The sequence below is a fragment of the Elgaria multicarinata genome, chromosome 1, assembly GCF_023053635.1.
Source record: "Elgaria multicarinata webbii isolate HBS135686 ecotype San Diego chromosome 1, rElgMul1.1.pri, whole genome shotgun sequence".
Classification (NCBI taxonomy): domain Eukaryota; kingdom Metazoa; phylum Chordata; class Lepidosauria; order Squamata; family Anguidae; genus Elgaria; species Elgaria multicarinata.
The window spans coordinates 177,083,344-177,106,488 of NC_086171.1; the positions used below are offsets into that span (position 1 = coordinate 177,083,344).

The window sequence follows — 23,145 nt, forward strand, 5'->3', positions numbered from 1 at the left end:
CCCAAAGTTCCATGTTAGGCAGTGCAGATGTAGACAGCAGCCAACATGGTATGGGAGGTATTGGTGGTGCTGGAGTTGGAATTGGTATACCAGGAGGGACAGAAGGACATTATGGCAATAGGGGTGTCCTAAGTGGGCCTGGAGCCAGTCTTGATGAAGGTCTTTATAGTAAGGATGGTGGTCAAGGTGGTGCAAGTGGGACTAGAGTTGGATTTGGCAGTACAGGAGCTCTTTATGGCAGGGATGGTAAACTAGTTGTAGTTGGTACTAGTGGTGCAAGGGGAAGAGGTGGACTCTATGATGAAGATGGTAAGCCCAGTGGAGTTGGTATCACTGGAGGTGGTGCAGGGCTTGAAGGGGGAATTTATGGCAGAGATGGTACTGTCAATGGTTCTATTGCTGGTAGGCATGGGGCTGGGTTTGATGATGTAGGAAGTCTCTATGGCAGAGATGGTTTGCCACTAGGAGCAAGCACTGGTGGATCTGGTGGGGTTGGGAGAGTAGATGACATTTATGCCAAGGGTGGAAAGATAGCTGGTGCTGATGCATCTACTACAGGATATCTTTACAGCAAAGATGGAATGACAGGTGGAATAGGCACTAGTGGATTTGGTGCTGCTGCTGGAGTAGGTGGGCTCTATGGCAAGGATGGTGTATTACATGGTGCTGATGGACCTGGTGGTGCTGGAGGCACTAGTGGACTCTATGGCAAGGATGGCATGCCTGGTGGAGCAGGCACTGGCGGACCTGGTGATGCCGGGGACATTGGTGGACTCTATGGCATGCAAGGTGGCGCAGGCTCTGGTGGACTCTATGGCAAGGATAGCATGCCAGGTGGAGCAGGCACTGGTGGACCTGGTGGTGCTGGGGGCATTGGTGGACTTTATGGCATGCAAGGTGGAGCAGGCACTGGTGGAACTGGTGGTGCTGGGGGTACTGGTGGACTTTATGGCATGCCAGGTGGAGCAGGCATTGGTGGACCTGGTGGTGCTGGGGGCATTGGTGGACTTTATGGCATGCCAGGTCATGCAGGCACTGGTGGACACTATGGCAAAGATGGCATGCCAGGTGGAGCAGGCATGTCAGGTGGAGCAGGCACTGGTGGACCTGGTGGTACTGGGGGCATTAATGGACTCTATGGTAAGGATGGCATGCCAGGTGGAACAGGCCCTGGTGGTCATGGTGGTGCTGGGGGCATGGGTGGACTTCATGGCATGGTAGGTGCAGCAGGCACTGGTGGATTCTATGGCAAGGATGGCATGCTTGGTGGAGCAGGCACTGGTGGACCGAGTGGAACCGGGGGCACTGGTGGACTTTATGGCATGCCAGGTGGAGCAGGCACTGGTGGATTCTATGGCAAGGACAGCATGCCCGGTGGAGCAGGCATTGGTGGACCTGGTGGTGCCGGGGGCATGGGTGGACTTTATGGCATGCAAGGTGGAGCAGGCACTGGTGGACCTGGTGGTGCCGGGGGCATGGGTGGAGTTTATGGCATGCAAGGTGGAGCAGGCAGTAGTGGACCTGGTAGTGCCGGGGGCATGAGTGGACTTTATGGCATGCAAGGAGGAGCAGGCACTAGTGGACCTGGTGGTGCCGGGGGCATGGGTGGTCTTTATGGCATGCAAGGAGGAGCAGGCACTAGTGGGCCTGGTGGTGCTGGGGGCATGGATGGACTTTATGGCATGCAAGGTAGAGCAGGCACTGGTGGACCTGGTGGTGATGGGGGCATTGCTGGACTCTATGGTAAGGATGGCATGCCTGGTGGAGCAGGCACTGGTGGTGATGGGGGCATTGGTGGACTCTATGGTAAGGATGGCATGCCTGGTGGAGCAGGCACTGGTGGTGCTGGGGGAATTGGTGGAAGCTATGGGAAAAATGGAATGCCTGGTGGAGCAGGGACTGGAGGTCAAGGTGGTGTTGAGGGAGTAGGTGGACTCTATGGTAAGGATGGTGTGCTAGGCGCTGCTGGAGGCCCTGGTGGTGCTGGGAGCATTGGTGGACTTTATGGAATGCAAGGTGGAGCAGGCATTGGGGTACCTGGTGGTGCCGGGGGCATGGGTGGACTTTATGGAATGCAAGGTGGAGCAGGCACTGGTGGACCTGGTGGTGCCGGGGGCATGGGTGGACTTTATGGAATGCAAGGTGGAGCAGGCACTGGTGGACCTGGTGGTGCTGGAGGCATTGGTGGAATTTGTGGAAAAGATGGAATGCCAGGTGGACCAGGCACTGGCAGACATGGTGTTGGGGGTGTAGGTGGAATCTATGGTAAGGATGGTATGCTAGGTGGGGCTGGTGGACCTGGTAGTGGTGAAGGCATTGAGGAACACTGCGGAAAATATGGAATGCCAGGTGGAGCAGACACTGGTGGACCTGGTGGTGCTGGTGGAGTCAATTATCTCAGTGGCACGGATAGTTTGCTAGGTGGAGGTGGGGCTGGTGGATCTGGTGTTGCACAGGGCATAGGTGGATTTTATAGCAAGGACGGCATGCCTGGTAGTGTTGGAGGACCTGGTGATACTGGAGGAGTAGGTGGACTGTATAGCAAAAATTGTGTATTACCTGGACTTGCTGCTGGTGGAGCTGGTCATGCTGGGGGCACTGGTGGACTCTATAGCAAGGATAGCATCCCAAGTGGAGCAGACTCTGGTGGTGCTGGGGGTATTGGTGGACTCTATGCCAAGGATGGCATGCCAAGTGGAGCTAGTACTGCTAGGGCTGGTGGTGTTACAGGAGAAGGAGGACTTTATGGAAAGGATGGTATGCTAAGTGGAGCTGGTGGTGCTGGGGGAGAAACTGGTCTCTGTGGAAAGAATGGCATTGGAGGAGACATTGGTGAACATGGTGGTATTGGAAGAGTAGGTGGATTCCATGACAAGGATGGTGTGGTAGGTGGAGGTGGTGCTGCTGGACTTGGTGGTGTTAGGGTAGAAGGAGGTCTCTATGGCAAGGCTGGGACACTAGGTGGAGCTGATGCTGGTGGTCCTGGGAGTGCTGGAGGCATTGCTGGACTCTATAGCAAGGATGGAATGCCAGCTGGCACAGGCATTGTTAGACCTGGTAATGTTAGGGGAGAAGGTGGATTCTATAGTAAGGATGGTGTTCTAGGGGATGCTGATGGACCTAGTGGTGCTGGGGGCATTGGTGGACTCTATGGCAAGGAAGGTATGGCATGTGGAGCAGTCACAGTTGGAGCTGGTGGTGCTGGGGGCACTGATGTGAAGGATGGCATGCCAGGTGGAGCAGGCACTGGTGGTTCTGGTGGTGTCAGGGGCCTTGGTGGACGCTATGGCAAGGAAGGCATGGCAGGTGAAGCAGGCACTGGTGGACCTGGTGTTGCTAGGGGCATTGGTGGAATCTATGGAAAAGATGGAATGCCAGGTGGAGCAGGCACTGGTGGTCAAGGTGGTATTGGGGGAGTAGGTGGACTGTATGGCAAAGATGATGTACTAGGTGGATCCACTGCTGGTGGACCTGGTGGTGCTGGGGGCATTAATGGACTCTATGGCAAGGATTGCATGCCAGGTGGAGCAAGCTCTGGTGGTCATGGTGGTGCTGGGGGCATTCATGGACTCTATGGCAAGGATGGCATGCTAGGTGGAGCAGGCTCTGGGAGACTTGGTGGTGCTGGGGACATTGGTGGACTCTATGGGAAAGGTAGTAGGCCAGGTGAAATTGATGCTGGTGGAACTGGACTTGGTGATGAAGGAGGACTGGGTTATCTCTATGACAGGGATGGTAAGCTAGGTAGAGTTGGTATTGGTAGAGGAGCTAGAGGTTTTGATGGATCACTGTATGAGAAAATGTCTGATATTCCTGGAGAAGAGTTTCTTGGCTCCGGTCAGTCTTCTGGCCTGTATGATTCTGGATCCCTTTCTGGTGACAGAAAAAGACAGCTGACTGGCCTAGATGCCAGTGGACTTACTTCAGCTGATATCTCAAGGAACAGGGGCAGGAAAGGAAGAGAAGGGAGTCTGCTTGAAGATGACATGAGAGGTATTTATTTATGGTATTTCTTCTTTTCATTTACATTTTTAACATCTGTTATGAAATATCTAGGGGGGAAAGGAGCCCTTTTAAAAGTGGTCTTTCTGTCTTTCTTGCCCATACAGAACCACATTGCCATTTTAACCAAGGTTTATTTGACATCCATGCTCAGAAGGGAAGATCAGCTGTGTTATCATGCATCCTCAACAATGACCAGCTTGAGGGAACCTGGTTTAAAGATGGCTTCAAGGTATGTCTTGTGAGAAGTTTCCCTTGAAGACCGTAAACATCACGAGGGTGTCTTTTGAAGTTTACACTCATTTTTTTTTCCATATGAAATTGTATTTTGAGATAAAGTTGGCAGTGCAGCCAACAAAAAGAAACACACACACAAAACAACAACAATACAACAGGAGTGTTGAATATCAGGCTCAGGATCCAATTCCAGACTGCCTTGGGTCCCAATCCGACCTTTCGGGCTTCTCCAAATGGCCATGTCCCCTTTCCCCGGCCACCATTTCTTTGGTGGTTTCCTGAGTTTTGTGCAACCACCCCTCACCCCACTATTGTAAAAGGTTGAAATGCCTCTCCTAAGTCTTAGTTACTAGCAATAAAAGCTTTAAGCCAAAGCATGCTGGGATTTCCCCCCCTGCCCCCTTTTACCTCTGGTCCCACCCACCACTGGAATGCGGCCATTGAAAGCTTCTCCAGAATGGAATCTAGCCCTCGGGCTAAAAGAGGTTCCACACCCAAGATTTAAATTAAGGAGTTGCAACTACCTGAGCACTAACACCTGTGAGGAGAGGATGGTGTGGGGTGCGGACGGACACATTTCCATTTGATATATTTCAGGAACAAACCTAGATCTCCTATGGATGTTGTTGAGCTGTGTTCCCTTTGAAGTGCTAATATTGTCCTCAGATGCACTTTCGCTCCTTCCAGTACACATTTATTTCTGATGGAGATTGTGGTTGAGGTTTAACTTTAAAATAATCATGAAAAATCAGGGCATGATCTGATTTGCTTCAAAGCTGGCAGGCATGAGGTCCTACGTGGAAGCTATCATGGTGCCCAATTACATGTCTTTAACTGTAAAAATGACAGAGATGAATGCAGTTTTGTAAATGGGGGAATGCTGAAATATTTAAAAATTTGCTAAAAAATCAGGGGATGATCCCATTTGATTCAAAGTGCCCATGCATAAGATACAATGTGGAACCTATCATGGTGCCCATTTACATGTGTGTATCTTGAAAAATGACAGAGATGAATGCCGTTTTGTAAATGGGGGAAATCTTTAAAAATTTCCCCAAAATCAGGGGATAATCCGATTTGCTTCAAAATTGGTATAACTAAGTATCTATTTAGAAGCTACCATGGTGCCCATTTTTATATGTATACCTAGAAAACTAAAAAAGTTATAGGCATTTTTCTTTTCCAATGTAAGTCTATGGAGGAAAATCCGGACCTCCGGATCTCGCTCCGGATTCAGCTCCAGATTGGTTCGGAAGAGGTCCGGATCGATCCGGAGTGGTTCGGGGGGTTCTTGAACAGCCCTACTTTCCAGGTAGTTTATTCTTGCCCTGGTATTTCAATTTTTAAAAGTTCCATCTGCTGAATCCCAGACAGCTGAATTTCGGCACTAGGCCTAAGACTCTGCTCTCTTGGTTTAAATGTTTAGCGTAGTTTAGATTTTCCCTAAAAGATGGTGTATATATCTTTTAAACAAATCAGAATAAATAAACATGGCTGATTTGTGTTAGTATCCATAGTAAGTATATATATATATATATATATATATATATATATATATATGCTTGACTCACAGCATTATCCTCATACTTCAATAGGTCATGCTCTGCCTGAAGGTGAAATCCATTGAGCAAGACCCCATTCCCTATAGGTCTGATTCTCACCTCCACAAAATGTCTCCTTAGTCCTGGGAGTTTATTTACAGGATAGAGCTGCAGTAAACCAGCTCTAGTAAGAATGCTTGAAGCTGTACCAAGAACATGTGCCACTGAGAGCCTTCCCAGGAACAGGTGGTGACATGCAGCCGTTCTTCTCTTTGGGCTCCTCCTCCTTTTTTTTCTCCTCTCCCCTTCCAGGGACCCATAGAAGTATTCAAATCCCTGAGCGGAGGCAGAGCTTCCGCAGCAACAGTGTTTGAAACCAGGATGAGAAAAATAGCTGACTGTGGGACCCTCTGTACTTGCAGTGAAGTCAGCTGTGAATTAGGCTGTGCTCTATAGCAGTTTCAATCTTACATGTACACTCTGAAAGAGAATATTGCTCTGCTTTCTTTCCACCTCCCTGCCAGATCACTGGCCTGGATGGAGTCTCCGTTGAGAAGGACGGCCCAGTCCACAATCTGATAATAGATGAAGTACAAGATAGTCATGCTGGAAAATACAAATTTGAAGCCGAAGGTGTCCGAACAGAGGCATCCATATTTGTTGAAGGCAAGTCTAGGCAAGACCTGTCATTTGGCAGGAAAGGGGGTGCTAAAATGCTGCCGGTTGAATCATGCCTTTAATATCATGCTTATGGGAGGGATGAGAAAGTAATTGAATCAATAATGCACATAAAACAGATCTCAGCATTCCACAAGCAGTGAGCAAGGGTCACCTGGGAGATAATTCATTGTTAGGTATTAATTTCTGCGATATTTATACATCGATGAATTCAACAGGTATAAGACTAGAATGGAAATTCTAGAACAGAGGCTAACTAACTGTGATGTGGTGGGTTCAGAAAGATTCTGCTAAACTCATTTGTCTCTTCAGTTGCTGGGATTATGTATCACCCCTCTTTCTTACTTCCCATCCTTTCTATCATATTTGCATTCAACTTCAAGCCTCTAGAAACTTAAATCTCTAGAGTCTAATTCTTGCCAGTGGAGGCTGGTGGCTCCAACATTAGTTGGGCAGTGACTCTGCTCCAGGTTTCAGTCAGAACCAGTCAGAACTCTAAAGGAGCTCCTTTAGAGTTTTGACTGGTTCTGATTGAAACCCGGAGCAGAGTCACTGCCCCACTGACATCAGAGCCACCAGCCTCCACTGATACTTGTTTTTAAGGATCCCTTCCTCTGCCTGTGACTTTCCCATCTTTGCCCTGGGCATCCCGCCCCACACCATGTACTGCACAAAAGTTGGTGCCCCCTTTCATTCCTCTCTTGCTCTTCCATCTCTGTCTTGGAACGGCCCCATCCCTCACTTTTTTATAAGGCTGATTCACACCTCTGTTTCAGATCCATCCTGAGAATTGACTTTTGAAAGCAACCCCCTTTTTCAAAAGTTATCTTAGGCACATAACCTGCCAATTGACTCCCACCCACCCTATCCCTGAAATGTATTAGTCAACCCTGCCCTTTTTGCCCATTCAGATCTTGTCTATCTCACACAGATTGTTCATCATGTATGTCCTCTCAGTGAAGAGCTGTGTCACTTCTTGGTTGTAAATAACTCTTAGCGCACTTTCACAGTAAAGCAATATCAAATGGTCGGTTCTGTGGCAGTGGGATTCAGTTTTGTTTTCATTGGGTTTTCAGTAGGCTTCGTTGTCTTGAAAGAGTTTAAGAACTCTGTGGATTCTGTGGTTCTGGTGACCACCCGCTGAATAGTTCTTGATGTAATTGTGGGCATCTTTTTCACAAATTGGGGCTAAATCAACGTACCATTTGTTTCTATGTTCAGACCCTCCAAATGTTGACCCAGCTCTTCTGGAAAAACTGAGGAAGGAGCCTATAGTGGTAAAGGCAGGGAAGAATGCCATGATCAAGATCCCATTTGAAGGCCGGAAGCCAATCAGAGCAACTTGGCTAAAGGATGAGGGTGAACTTCTGGATGATGCCAGGATCAACACTGACTATTCCGACAACTTTACCCGCCTCTCCATATCCAGCACCAACCGGAAAGATTGTGGGGATTATAAAGTGAAACTGAGAAATGAGAGTGGGAACCTTGAAGCTACTCTCAAACTGGTAGTGATAGGTGAGAAACCCCTGGTGTTCAAGCAAACATTTTGATGTTGCCTAAAAGAATGAAGCAACTTTATGGAGGGCTTCATTCCATATGTAGCATATTTGGAGAGGGAAGCATTGACCCTGTTCAGATGACATGCTAAGCCACAGTGGTTAAGTATTTTGAGCTGAACCTTATGGCTTAGCGTGTTGTGTGAACTATGAATTAGCATGTCGTATGAACCATTCCTAACCATGATAGCTACATAACCATGGTTTAAACATGCTCACTGACCATTTGCTGCAAAAAGGTTAGTGAACTAAACCCATGTTGTCTGAACAGGCCCAGTATTATTGGCACTTTTTGGGAAACTGCTTATAATTTCAAAGCAGAGTATGCAACACTTCACTATGGCTGCAGACAGACAGAATATAAGGCAGTTGTTCGCAGCACTGTGAGTGCAGGGTGCTCTCTAGCATGCTAACAAACTGAACATTTTTGTCCCTCCCTGCTTGCTCACCTGCTTCCTCACTATCTTCTCCTCTTGGAAAACATAGACCCTCACTGCTGGGTGCCTGAGATCGAAGCAGCCAAATCTTCTATCATCTCAGGCACCTGACTGCAAGATACCTTGTATCCCAGGTGGAAAAAGAACTAGCAGCAGTAGGAATCAGAGAGGTGAGGGAGTGGAGAGGGGCAAGAATGACATATTAACATTCAATTTACTGGGTTGCTATAGACAGAAACGAATAAAACAAGTAGAGCTAAAAGTCCATTTTTATGTTACGTCTGTCTTCAGCGTAAGTCTTCTGCCCACATGATGGAAATCCTTTCATTCATCTTGCCAGCTCTACTCAAGAGAAATGACAACAATTCTAATACTAAGCACAGGCAACGACTTTTCTCTTTTGCTTTTCCATTCAGATAAGCCACAGCCACCAGTGGGACCCATAGAAGTTGTAGACTGCTCCACAAGTGGCATAACTATTCAGTGGAAGCCTCCCAAAGATGATGGCGGTAAGCCGGTCCAGCGTTATATTATCGAGAGGCAGCAGGTTGGCAGAAAGACATGGCTGACATTGGGAGAAACCAGAGGAAGCTGCACTATTTTCACAACCAACAAAGTAGAACATGACAAAAGCTACTACTTCAGGGTGAAAGCAGTGAATGCTGAGGGTACCAGTGAAGTACTTGAGTCTGATGAGGTGATGGCTGCTACCAAAGGTAATGGGACCCTTCTGTATGTTTGTCAAATGATCATAACAACATCTACCATCCCATCAAATTAATTACTGAGCCATGTTCAAGGTTTTATTGCTGACATTCAAAGCCCTAAATAACTCAGGACCAGGATACCTAGCTCGCCACTTTCCCCTAAATACACCTAGTTGAGATCTTCCAGGAAGGTCTTCTTGGTTGTTCCATGAGCAATAGTGTGTTGCTAGGTAATAGCATGTAAGCAGGCCCTCTTAGCAGATCATCCACCCTCTGGAATGCTCTCCTACATGTGGTTTGAGAGATGGAAACTGGTGATCATTAAAGGTTTCTTGAAGGTGTATTTGTTTATTCAGGCTTTGCCTGGCTTGTAATCGACTATGCTGCAGCTCTGCTCTAGTATTGTTCCTGCAGTAATATTTTAATGTATTTTCTTATTTTATATTGTTTTTATATTGATGTTTATATTGTATTATATGTATATTTTTAACGTGAACTGCTTAGGATAGTAAGCAGTATAGTAGTAGAATAAATACATAATAAATACATAAAATCAAATTTCCAAGGACTTGTCACTAAAGGAAGACCAGATATTTGACTGTATTTGAATAATTACTAATTATTGCACACCTCTCAAAGTGACATTCCTTCCTAACTTTCCTAACTGACCCTAATGTTTGAAAAGGTGCTCTATCTGAATACTATTTCTTTGAAAAATGTACTTTTAACATGTTTTTAATCTGTTTTATTCTTTCATTTGATTTGTCCACCACTCTGAGATTCTTGAATGGGGAGTGGAATATAAATATTGTAAATAAATAAATAAATAAAATAGTTTGATGAAAAGAAATTATTCTTCATTTAGTAGAGAGGCAACAGAAATGTTTAATAATGATGGATTAAATTTTTCTTAGCTTTTCCTGGTCCTCCTGCTCCCCCTAAAATAGTCAGTGCCAAGCTGGGTACTGTGACACTGTCATGGGTAGCACCGCATAAAACAGGCAACTCCCGGATCTTGGGCTACACAATTGAGAAATGCAAGAAGGGCAGTAACACCTGGACACCTGTGACTGACTTACCCATAACAGGTAAGCAGTTCATAAATATCTGGTAGAGCAAGTGCGTGAAAGGGGTTAACGATGGGCACTGGGGTACCCAGTTATATAACTAGAACAGTTTAGTTTTGGGAAACTGTAATAGTGAATTGACCTCTATTACATTCTGTTATGGAAAATAGGGCCCTAAAGAAATATCACAAACCTCTTCACCTAGAAGATCTTGCTCGGTAAGGTTTTGCAATTAGTGTTGTTGTCATCACAAAACCAAATCTGTATATCTATATGGTGTTGTGACATAACCAAGTTCACAATATGATCTCTAATTGGCCGGGATCATGCAGAGAATAATAATGAAATGGTATGAAGTGGCATTATATTGGGCCTGTGAATATATCCATTAAAAAAACAGATTGGAGGTGTTTCTGGGGCTTTTTACCATTTCAAAAGCTTACTTGAAAAATTTCAGTGTGAAACTCCTCCCTTAAGCTTAAACTGGGGCTTCCTTCAAAGCCTTCCTTTATCCAAGGGCGTCCCCAGTCAATGAGGTGAGCTTAGACCCAGTCTCTACTCCCAACATATATTTCTCTTCCTCAGTCTTGACACGTTCCCCAGCCAGCCTTTCATTTCTCTTTCCCTACTCTATCTAACAACTTCAACTTCATGCTCAGAACTCACAAATGAGAAAGAGAAGAAGTCACTGTATGTTAGAGCCATTGGGCAGGTCTCCACATCACAGAGACTCTTGTGAAACTCCTTATTGAATATTCATTAGAAATATACTGGCCCGATTCCATCTTTTCCATAGTAGTACTAATGCCGCTCTTGCGGTTACACTGACACCCATGTTACATTCTTGAGGTGTTATTTGTTATTCCCCAACTTTTATCTTGATGAGCATATGGATAGAATAGCCTATAAGAATCTAACACAAAGAGCAGAGAGTATTTTTGTTATCTTATTGTCAGGAAACCTGCAACTATGTATGACAAAGGAGACATTGACCTGGTTTGCATGCAACGATAAGCCCCCATGGGTGAATTTTCCATGGGGCTTCTCATTGTGGCAGTGATGGCCATTTTGAATATTCAAGCCGCAGCAGGGACATGCTGTAGCTTGTCGTTACGTGTGAACCCAGCAAGGGTGGGTTGTTGGGGTGGTTAACAAGCCACCTGCAGCCCTAAAAACAGCCCATGGGTTCTGGGTGGCTTGTCAACCACTTTCACCGGATTCACATGGTAAACCCCTACCATGGCTCAAATATTCAAAATGGCAGCTGCCGCTGCAACAAGAAGCCCCACAGGGGAATTCACCCATGGTGGCTTCCTGTTAGGTGTGAACCAGGCCATTATTTTACAGTTTATCTCCTGCATCTCTTGACCATAGAACCCACTGTAGGACATCTTTAAGACAACAGATTGCATCCCAAAGAGAACCCCACCTTGTTTACAGCGTAATTATTTCACATTGCCGTATTTCATCCTGCAGACAAGAAGTACACAGTGACTGATCTGAAGGAGGGGATGCAGTATGAATTCCGTGTGGCTGCAGTCAATGCTGCAGGCGCGGGTGAAGCTAGTGCACCTTCAGATGCTGTTTTTGCTCGAGATCCCATGAGTAAGTGGTTTAGTCCATCTATCCTATTGGGCATGGCACAGAATAACTACATGGATAGTAGAAAGAATGAAGAGAAAGAGAGAAGTTTCACACAAAATATTTCCATATGCTCACGAACTCAACTGATTACTTGATGAGCGCTGTCATTCACATTTAAATTGGTATATAGGTTGGATTCCATCTCCAGGTAAGGCAAGGAAAGACTCTTGTATGGAAACCCTGGAGAGCAGCTGCCATCAGTGTTAACAATACTGGGCTAGATGGATCAATGGTCTAACTCAGAATATGGCAGCTTCCTATGTCCTTATGTTCCTATGCACCTCTCAGTACTGTTCAACAAGAACCTTTGATTAAGGAAAGCTCAAATGATAGAATAGCCTCTAGTTGCTCCCACTAGTTGCACCACTAGAAAATAAATCAGGGAGAAATAAAGTATAATGGCATTTCTATGAGTTACAGATGCCAATATATTGATAAATAAACAGATAGATACATTCATATAAGAATTGTAAAGTAGATGATATAGGATTTCTAGTTAATTATGATGAGGAAAATGTATGGCAGTGGGGCAAAGGGGTAGGGAATTATTGTCAGAGTTATAGGGAGGATTTCCCATGCTGTTTAAACTAAGGCACTTCAAGTGTAATGGAGCAAAGCAATGGAAGGAAGCTTCTTCTTCTTCTTCTTCTTCTTCTTCTTCTTCTTCTTCTTCTTCTTCTTCTTCTTCTTCTTCTTCTTCTTCTTCTTCTTCTTCTTCTTCTTTTTTAAAGAAAACACTCCTTGGAGTTTAGTAACATCAATTAACCTTCCTCTTTTTAGAACCCCCAGGTCCAGTGAGGGATCTTAAAGTGGTCAACACTGACTACTGCAGCGTCTCATTATCATGGATGAAACCAGAGGTAGAGGAAGAGAATCATACCAAGGGTTATGTGGTGGAGATGCGCCACTCTGACATCCTGAAGTGGACCCAATGCAATGCCCTCCCAATACCAATGACTACATATATAGTAAGAGGGCTCAAATCCAGAGAGATGTACTTCCTACGCGTGAGAGCAATTAATGAAGGGGGGTTTGGTGAGCCTGTCGAACTAGACACTTGTGTCCAAGCTGTACCTCCTACTGGTGAGTTAAAATGTGCAGCTTCTGCTTTAGGAATTAAAAGTCTACAGAGGCAATCCATTCAGAAATATATTTATGTGAAATCTCATACTATTACTGTTGCAGCTGCTTGTGCTACAGTAGTGAAAGAAGCAGCAGTATAACTATGCATGTATTTAGAGTTAGGTGTTGCACATAGGGGTGTGCAAAGTGGATCTTCTCCACTTTGAAATTCGAGCCAGAGCTCCGTAGAGGCGATTCTCTGCCCCGATTTCAGAGCAGCTCCCCTTACTCTGCCCGTCAGATTACCCGTCGGAGAACTGCCCATTTTTGGAAAACTGCCCTAGTCAATGGAAATTAATCAAATGCTTACAGATCTCTCAATTTTAAAGATAAAGAGATGGAACTTGGCACGGTGATAGCTCTTAAGGAGGGCTTTAGCCATACCAAGTTTGAATCAGACCCTTTCGTGCTTTGAGTTTTAGGATTATTTTTAATGGAAATTAACAAAGAAGCTTACATCTGTGTAATTTCTAAAGATAAAGAGATTAAACTTGGCACAATGATAGCTCTTAAGTAGGGCTTTAGGCACACCGAGTTTGTAACAGATCCATTCATGCCTTGATTTTTTAGGAATTTTTAAATTTCCCCCTCTCAAACCATTATCCCCCTTAAACACACACACACACACACGTTAATTCCCCCCTGCGCATTTATGGAAGGAGCTTTTATCCTTTACTTTGCTGATGCAGAGCTGCACTGCTGCTAGTGGAAGTTTCTACAGCCTTCTCCAACCTGGTGCCCTCCAGATCTAGTGAATGAACACCCCCACCCCCTGCACTGGAAGCCCAGCCAGTCAATAAGAGTAATAGTTTAACTGAAATAAAGAGCCTGCCTAACTCGGGTATAGAAGCTTACTCACTCATGATGCCAGCCAGCCCAGCCCAGCAGTACTTTCACTGTGGATGATAGACTTCTACCAGTCCAAGCAGAAACATGCTCCCTCTCTCCCCTCACCAGGGCCAGAACCAGCAGCCAGTGAGTGTTTCCCACACCCCTACTTTTCCCACTTGAAAAGTAGTCGGATAATTTTGGAGACATTAGAAGCTCTGATTGGGCACGTCTCCACTCTGTTATTAATCAATGGGTTTGGAAGTGGACAATCTCTGCTCTGGAAGATTGAATGTTCCGCGGATGTTTATGGTTACCAATTTTGGGGCAGAGAGCACACCCCTAGTTGCACACAGTACAAATATGACATGGTCCCCACTGCCTAGGGATGGCTTGGTGTTGGGGACAGATAAGGGAATTGATCGTAAGTAATGACGATAAGGGGGGGAAGAGGGGTCAGTTCCAATGGAAGGGCAGGTAAGTCAAGGCTAAGATAGTTGTTGAAATGGTTTGTTAAGGAAATGGGTTTGATTAAAGAATGTAAAGGAGAAAAGGGAGGCAGCCTCATGAATACAGATATGGAGGCTGTTCAAGGCCCATTCAGAAGACACCTTAAACCACGGCTTTAACCACAGTGGTTAAGCCAGAAAGCTGGGCAGTGTTCAGAAGACACCTTAAACCATGGCTTTCACCATGATGAATAAGACTTTTTGCCTTAGGCATGCAATTAGACCAGCATTATAATCTCTTTTGACCATTCAGAAATCCAGGGAAGTGGGCAGTGCATAATGGTCACTCACTGAATGGCTGTGGAGTGAGTGCCACCAAAAGGCTTTCAGGTAGCTTCGGTTTGTTTTTGTACATGCTCAGGGTGTATGAGTTTGGGGAAATGACCACAACAGAAACTTGAGAAGGTATACAAAAGACAAAAAATGGAAAGCAATAATGGGAGGGAAAGAGGGAGGCACTGTGAGAAATCAGAGGGACCAGCAGCATGAATACTGAAGACCTTAAGGACAAGAAGAGAATGATGAAGGAAAGCCAAGCACCAGAAGATGTTACTGCTTTCAATTCAGTATGGTCAGAATTGAGTAGTGATAGACCACAGCTACACTGAATGAAAGACTGAAGGATACTTTACTTTGAACAATTTTAATCAACCTTTATTCTTGAGGCTGCAGAGGTTATTACTAGGGCTGTGCTCTGCTCTGATTCGGATCCCCGAATTGGAAGCGGAGCAACCCAATCCGCATCTGCTAAGGGCAGATCCAAATCGGGTCGGGGGAGTTGCAGATTGCTCCACTGCGGATCGCTCCACTGTGGATTGCTTTGCCTCGATCTCGAGCTCAAAACGCAGGTAAGTGGGGGGGAGGGGAGCTTACCTGGCACCACCGCTGCTGCTGCAGTCCATGCGGCAACGGCAGCAGAGCCAGGTAAGGGGGAGGGGGCTTATTCGCCCCCATTTTGTCTCCCCTTCCCCACTTACCTGCCTCCGCCGCCCACTGTGGAGGCAAATAAGTGGGGAAGAGGCAAAATGGTGGGCAAATCTCAATCCGACCCTTCGGATCTTGCCCTGGTTCCGGAGCGGGTCAGGGGTGGGTCAGATCGAGCCGAAGCGGTTTGGGCCCAATCCGAAAGTTTCGGATCGGCCCACGAAGTGCACAGCCCTAATTATTACAGATTACTGCATCAGATTTTGGAGAAAAGACACAAGATTGTTTTTCCTAATGTTCAGCAAATATGGTAGTGCCATCTATTTAGCCACTCCCTGCCCCAAATAATGAATCATATCCTAAAATAATTTCAGGTGCTTAAATCAGCCTTCCCTAACCTGGTGCCCTCCAGATGTGTTGGACTAAATTCCTAGCATCCCCAGAAGAGCAGTAGTTAGTTTATTGTTAGATTATTTGCAGAAGTTGTGAAAACATCTCAGGTTGGGTAATTTGTGTCCTTGAAGTATTTGCAGTGGATGCTGTTTTCTAAGCTGTCTTCAATATATTTGCAAAGTGCTAAGGGTGTTATCTAATATGAGATGAAATCTGTAATTTGTCTACACATTCTTTTCTTTCAGTTCATCCCAGGCTCTTAGTAAAGGACACTGTCAAAAGCTTTATGATTGTGAAAGCAGGGAATACCATGCGAGTGTGCATTCCCTTTGAAGTAAGTGTAGTCCCTGTGAGAAATGTATCTTTCAAGATATCCATCCATTCCTATATTAGAGATATAATGGGCCTGTTCAGACAACATGCTAAGCCATGGTAGGCATGTTTAAACCATGGTCATGTCATCACCATGGTTAGGAATGCTTCACATGACACGCTAAGTAATGGTTCACATGACATCCTAAGCCATAATGTTTAGCTCAAAACGCTTAACCGCAGTAGCTTAGCATATAATTTGAACAAGGTTGTTATATATATTAAATTTTCAAATATTCATCTAAGGCTGTCCTTCAGTTGCATCTTCCAAGGGAGGCTGGCATAGCAGCAACAAAGGAGGGGGCTTTATCAGTGGTGCCCCCTCCCCATTATATATTTCTATGTAAATGGTTTTTATACTATGTATAATGTATTTTTAAGGTTTTAATCTTTATAAAACACCCAAAGGTCTTTGGCTATTGGGTGGTATAGAATGTAATAAATGAAATGAAATGAAATGAAAATTAAAAAGAACCTGGGTCTTAATGTCTCTTTCCTATTTTATAGGCTTCCCCACCTCCTGAGGTGCTTTGGCTAAAAAATGGGCTAGCTCTGCCTGCAAAGGCTACAGTTGCTACCAGAGAAGGCCTGAGCCAACTCATCATACCAGGGGCTGATTTTTCTGACAGCGGGCATTATGCCATCGTCCTCCGAACTGAGCATGGGCATAAAGAGACGTTCAGCTTCCTAGTCCAAGTACTAGGTAAAGACCATACAGAGAGTTTGCAAGTGCACTCGTACCATCTGTGATCACAACCCCTCATCTGGAAAGTTAGCTTGGTATCATATTCTTGCTTAAAGAACAATCCCTCGGCTAGGCAGATGTCAGTGATGCAGGCTTGTCTATTGTCCAGTAGAGGCTGGTGGCTCCGTCATCAGTGGGACAGTGAATCCACTCCAGGTTTCAGTCAGAACTCTAAAGGAGCAATCCAACCTTGAATAGCTCCTTTAGAATTCTGACTGAAACCTGGAGTGGATTCACTGCCCCACTGATGTTGGAGCCTCCAGCCTCTACTCCGATTGTCCGTGAGAGGATATAGCCTGTGTGATATTTAGAGGTCACAAGTCAGCATATTTAGCAGTGCCAAAAAGGATCATGGAGCGCATGCCCTGGCAGATCCTTTTGGGGAAGTGTCAGCAAATGGAATAAGACACCCAGCTGCAAGTCTCATGTTCTGTCCGCCCCTTGGTTTACCGTTTACAAAAACAGTTGTGCCAACTGTCAACAGGCATTTCTGTCTGGGAGACAAAGAGGGTGAAGACTGGCTTCTTTCCATCGGCAAGCGCTAAGCAAATGTTGACCGCCCTTTATTCTTTTAAAATTAAAGGTTGAGCCCTGCTCATCTCTACAGCTCAGGGTTGGTTAGAACAGAAAAACGACACTTCGATTTTAAGTCTTTTAAACTGCTTTGTGAGTAATTAACTAGTTAACAATGTAAGTAATTAACTAGTTAAAATTAAAGTTTTGGCAGAATCTCCACTACTGCTTTAAAATGGTTTATAACAGTAGTGACAACTGTTGGGGCCTAGGACACATTCCATATACAGTTTTCAAAGTGTCGTATCCTGCTTGGTTTAGATCTGGCCTTAATCAACTCACCGTATGTCTGAGGCCATCTGAAAGTTTTGTATGGAAAACACTTCCTAAAAAGAAAGAAAATTGAATTAGTTCAAGAGATGTACACAACAGTGTTGTAAAGGACCTAGCAACCTCAACTACCATTCTGATAGCAGCAGATACCTAGTCTTAACATTAGATCAACAATACACTTTAGCCCTGTTTGGGTTTTCTTCCCTCACAGATTGCCATTCCGTGAGAGGGAGAATAGGGTTGAGCCCATTGCCCCATCCCCTCTGTCAGGGCCGGCCCTACCATTAGACAGAGTGAGGCAGTTGCCTGAGGTGGTAGACACTGGGAGGCAGAAGCAACGTGGTGGAGGAGACTGCTGTGGGACATGCCACCAGCCCTGCACCCCACAGCTAGGCAGCTGCTTCCAGCTAAGGTGGAAGAAGCTGTTAAGTATATGAAAAGAAATACTTGTTTAGTTATTAAAATTGTGTGTGTATGGCTATCTTAGGGTTAAACAGAGAAAGTCTATTTGTGGGCAATTACCTTGAGATAGAGGCTGTTCTGTGTATGCCTCAGTGTGCTGATCTGAACTGATCTGAATTGAACTGCACAGAAGCCTGAAGGAAATAAACCAGCTCTGCTGTGTAAGACCTGCGTGATGTGTGTTTGTTTCTGAGCACAAACAGAGTTCCAGAGAGAGAAAAGTTCTGGCACAATAACCCAACAAAGGTTATGGGCCCAGTCCAGTCCAGGCAAGTCTACGCCAGCCTAACCCAGGCAGAAGAACCAGAACTTGGTGGGAACAGTGCAATATCAGAACTAGAACCAGGAGTCTGCTAAAAAAAGAAGACTGTTGATGGAAGAAGATATCAAGCTAAAGCCAATGCTGCAAAGTGAAGAAAAATCTCAGTCGGCTGACTCTGAGGAGGACTCTGAGCAGGAGGACGGTGAGATACCAATTCCTAAAGCAGAGGAAATGGCAGGAGCTAATATGTCTGGTTTGCATCAATTGTTAGAAAAGCTGAATGACTCTAACTATGCATTATGGTCTTACAAAATGCAAATGTATCTGATTCAGGCTGAACTGTGGTATGTAGTCACAGAGGATCCACCAGATAGAGCAGATCCACAGAATGCTAAATGGTTTAAGGACGATGCAAAAGCAATGGCAGTTATTGCATTAGCTGTGGAAGACTCTCAAATTTCCTTCATTCAGTTTTTGAATACATCAAAAGAGTGCTGGAATGCGCTACAAGCTGTATATCAAAGAGAAACAGCGGGCAGTAAAGTAATTCTAACCCGGAAACTGTATGGAATGAAGCTGAAACCAGGGGAGTCTATGTCAAACCATTTGAAAAGCATGAGAGAAATCTTCAATCAACTCAGAGCACGAGGGATAGAGTTTACAACTATACACCAAGTCTATGTGATTTTGTCAAGTCTTGATTCATCATACGACGCGGTTGTCACCATGATGGAAAGTCAAGAAGAGAAAAATTTAACCCTCGAGTATGTAGCTGGAAAACTACTGGAAACCTATGAAAGAAGACAAGCTTCAAAACAACAGAGCCTTAAACATCCTGTGGCTGAATTTCAACAAAGCCATAAATCTTCTGACGTGGTGGCTGCATTAAAGGCAAGGAAATGCTTTAATTGTAGTTCCACAAGACACTTAAGGCGGGATTGCAACAACAAGAAGAAAAAGCTGTTGACAGCAAAGTGGAGAGAAGAAAACAACATGAATGAAGCTGAATCAACAAAGAAGTGTCTTCTAGCAAGAGTCAAAGAGACAATGAATCCTTAGTTTTTAGACTCTGGGGCTTCAATAAGTATGGCAAAAGACAAACTTTCATTTGTAACCTTAGAAACTTCTACTTCAAAGCAAAAGTGTGTTACCCTTGCAAATATAACAAAAATCCAGATTTGTGGTGTGAGTAATGTATATTTTAATTGTCTGAGAGTTAAACTACAAAGTGTTTTATATGTACCAGAATTAGAAACAAACCTTCTAAGTGTGTTTCAGTTAACAGAAATGGGGTATGAGGTTTGTTTTACTGAAGAAAATTGTACTATAAAACAAGAAAACAAGGTGTGTGTGCAGAGAATAATGAAAGAATCTTTGTATGTGATTAATACTTGTACAGAAAATGAAGTTGTAGCCAGCAAAGTCACAACAAAAACAATAGCCAATTGCAAACCACACCAAGAGTGTATCCATTTAACTCATAAAAGGTTTGGTCATGCTAACTATAAAACAATTTCTAAGATTCCAGAATTGTGTAAAGGAGTGAAAATCAAACCATGTTCTAACTATGTAGAATGTAATGTATGCAGTGAAACCAAGTATCATAAGTCAAACATTCCAAAACATAGTGAGAGAACAACAAAAAGAATTTTTGAATTAATTCATGCAGATCTTGCAGGTCCTTTTAAGACAAGTCAAGGAAAAAACAGATTTTTCTTGTCTATTGTTGATGATTACAGTAGATTTGGATTTGTGTATGTGTTAAAACAGAAGAGTGAAACTTTTGGAAAGTTCAAAGCGTTTGTTAAGTAGAATAAAAATAGATTTAAAGAACCTATAGCTAATCTAAGAACGGACCGGGGAGGTGAATTTCTTAGCAACCAATTTAAAAAATTCCTCAGTGATGAGGGTATACAACATGACCTTACTGCTCCATATTCACCATTTCAAAATGGAGTTGCAGAAAGGAAAAACAGAACCTTGCAGAACATATTAAGAGCTCTATTGAAAGAGTCAGGATTGTCTAATCTGTTCTGGGCAGAAGCTTTGTCCACCTCAAATTATTTGTTAAACATGCTTTACCACTCTGTACATGAAAAAACCCCATATGAAATGTTTTACAAAAGAAAACCTAGAGTGTCACATATACGGGTTTTTAGAAGTAAATGTTTTGCTCATGTTCAGAAAGAAAACAGACCAGGAAAGCTAGCTCAAAGAGGTTTGGAATATAAACTGTTGGGATATGATACACAAACAAAAGGCTATCGTTTGTGGTCTCCATATCACAAAAGTGTAATTGTAAGCAGAGATGTAGTTTTTCATGAACAAATGCAAGAAACAAAACAGTATGTAAGTTTGCCTGTAGAACAGAAAGCTGTAGAAACAGAAGAAATTCCTGAACAATCTCAACAAGAGAAGGAGAGAGAAGAAACTGTAGAAGACGAAACTATGCCTGTAACTATGCCAAGACGATCAGAAAGAGAACGCAAAGCTCCAATTCGTTACTCAGATGAATACCAAAGCAAACAGGTTTCTCATAGAGCTTTACTAATAGCCTATGAACCTACTTCATTTGAAGAAATTCAGGAAATAGAACCTACAGAAGCTCAGGGCTGGCATGAAGCAATGTCAGAAGAAATCAGAGCAATAGAAAAAAATGAAACGTAAGAGCTAGTACCATTACCTGAAGGTCGTAAAGCCATTACCTGTAAATGGGTATTCAAAGTAAAACAAAATGAGAAAGGACAGGTAGAACGTTACAGAGCAAGATTGATAGCAAGAGGATTTGCTCAAAAATATCTAATAGATTTTAAAGAAGTTTATGCACCTACAACAAAATACTCAAGTGTAAAACTTTTGTTAAAAATTGCAGCAGAAAAACAATTGAATGTATTTCATTTTGACATCAAAACAGCTTTCTTATATAGAGATTTAACAGAAGAAATTTACATGACTCAACCAAAAGGTTTTGTTAAAAATCCAGGGTTAGTTTGTAAATTGAAAAAATCCATATATAGTTTGAGGCAAGCAGCAAGGTGTTAGAATAAGAAACTGGACAATGTATTGATCAAAATGGGTTTTAAACAAAGCAAAGCTGATCATTGTTTGTACACAAAACAAGATGGTTCAAATGTAGTGTATTTGCTGATTTATGTAGATGATTTGTTACTGGTTTTTAATGAAGAAGAACAGAAAAACACATTTGTAAACCAGCTGCAAAGACATTTTGAGTTAAAAGACCTTGGTTCAGTGAAAAGTTATTTAGGAATGCAAATTTCAAAAGATTCTAACACAAGGTCATTTCTGATTGAACAAAGTGGCAAAATTAAAAAATTGCTAGAAGAACACAGCATAGAGAATTGTAAAATTGTTGCCACTCCTATGGTCACTGATTTTCAAAATCAGACAGACAGTACTGAAATAGAAGACATACAGAAATATCAGAGTGTGATTAGAAGTTTACTTTATCTAGCAAACCTAAGTAGACCAGATATTACATTTGCTGTAAATCTTTTAAGCAGAAAAATGACAAAACCTTCTGTAACTGATTAGACAGCTGTAAAACGTGTATTGAGATATCTAAAAAGTACAATCAATCACAAATTAGAAATATCTACACACAAAGATAGAAATTTCTGTGTTTATGCAGATGCTGACTGGGCTAACGCAATTGATAGAAAGTCTACCAGTGGAGCAGCATTCTTTTACAATCAATCCTTGATTGATTGGTATACAAGAAAACAAAATTGTGTAGCAACCTCTAGTGCAGAAGCAGAATATATCAGCTTATCTCTGGCTTGTAATGAGATTGAATAATATAAACAATTATTTGCTGATCTAAAGTTGGAAATTGAGACACCAGTAACCATATTTGAAGATAATCAGGCATGTATTAGTATGGCTACATCTGAAAAGTGTAAACCAAGAACTAAACATGTAGATGTTCGTTATTCTCATGTGAAAAATATAATTCAGAAGAGCTAAATTAAGCTTGAATATTGTCCATCTGAAATGATGTTAGCTGATTTATTCACAAAACCAATATCAATAATAAAACACAAAGAGATGCTTTTAAAACTGGGTCTCAGATTGTAACACAATTTAAACAACATGCGCAAGAAGAAGACTGTTAAGTATATGAAAAGAAATACTTGCTTAGTCATTAAAATTGTGTGTGTATGGCTATCTCAGGGTTAAACAGAGAAAGTCTATCTGTGGGCAATTACCTTGAGATAGAGGCTGTTCTGGGAACCTTGCCAAGATTCTAAGTTAGCCTCATCACAGCTGTATGTAATGTAGATAAGAATTGTGTAAGATGTGTATATAGTTTCTCACTTGTGTAAAATGGAACTGATCACTGCTCTATGATCACTGCTTACTGATCACTGCTTACTGCTCACTGCTCTACGATCACTGCTGTCTGTGTATGCCTCAGTGTGCTGATCTGAACTGATCTGAATTGAACTGCACAGAAGCCTGAAGGAAATAAACCAGCTCTGCTGTGTAAGACCTGCGTGATGTGTGTTTGTTTCTGAGCACAAACAGAGTTCCAGAGAGAGAAAAGTTCTGGCACAATAACCCAACAGAAGCTGCTCCACTGGCAGTGCTGAAGAAAGATGCAAGTGCTGGTCCAGTTGGCTTTTGCACATGGAATAGCTGTGGTGGGGAGGCACCATCATATCCATTACCTCAAGCTACAAAATGCTTTGGGACAGCCCTGCCCTCTGGTGTGTCACTTATCAGTGGCTTCTTCACCTTCCACAAGTTGGGAGGATGGTTTAGAGAGCAATCCCATGGTCCCAGGAAAGTG

At 43.5% G+C, this 23,145-nt stretch overlaps 1 protein-coding gene across 1 annotated transcript in view; it reads left to right on the forward strand.

Annotated features, from left to right (window-relative positions):
* Positions 1-23,145, forward strand: part of IGFN1 (immunoglobulin like and fibronectin type III domain containing 1) — a 57,349-nt gene that overhangs the window by 29,675 nt on the left and 4,529 nt on the right. The window contains exons 13-24 of the mRNA XM_063140219.1: positions 62-1,845; positions 2,065-3,171; positions 3,235-3,993; positions 4,110-4,234; positions 6,305-6,446; positions 7,680-7,976; positions 8,871-9,170; positions 10,076-10,249; positions 11,705-11,833; positions 12,653-12,955; positions 15,894-15,982; positions 16,528-16,723. Of these exons, the coding sequence (XP_062996289.1) occupies positions 62-1,845; positions 2,065-3,171; positions 3,235-3,993; positions 4,110-4,234; positions 6,305-6,446; positions 7,680-7,976; positions 8,871-9,170; positions 10,076-10,249; positions 11,705-11,833; positions 12,653-12,955; positions 15,894-15,982; positions 16,528-16,723 (5,405 nt within the window). The remainder of the gene's footprint in view (positions 1-61; positions 1,846-2,064; positions 3,172-3,234; positions 3,994-4,109; positions 4,235-6,304; positions 6,447-7,679; positions 7,977-8,870; positions 9,171-10,075; positions 10,250-11,704; positions 11,834-12,652; positions 12,956-15,893; positions 15,983-16,527; positions 16,724-23,145) is intronic.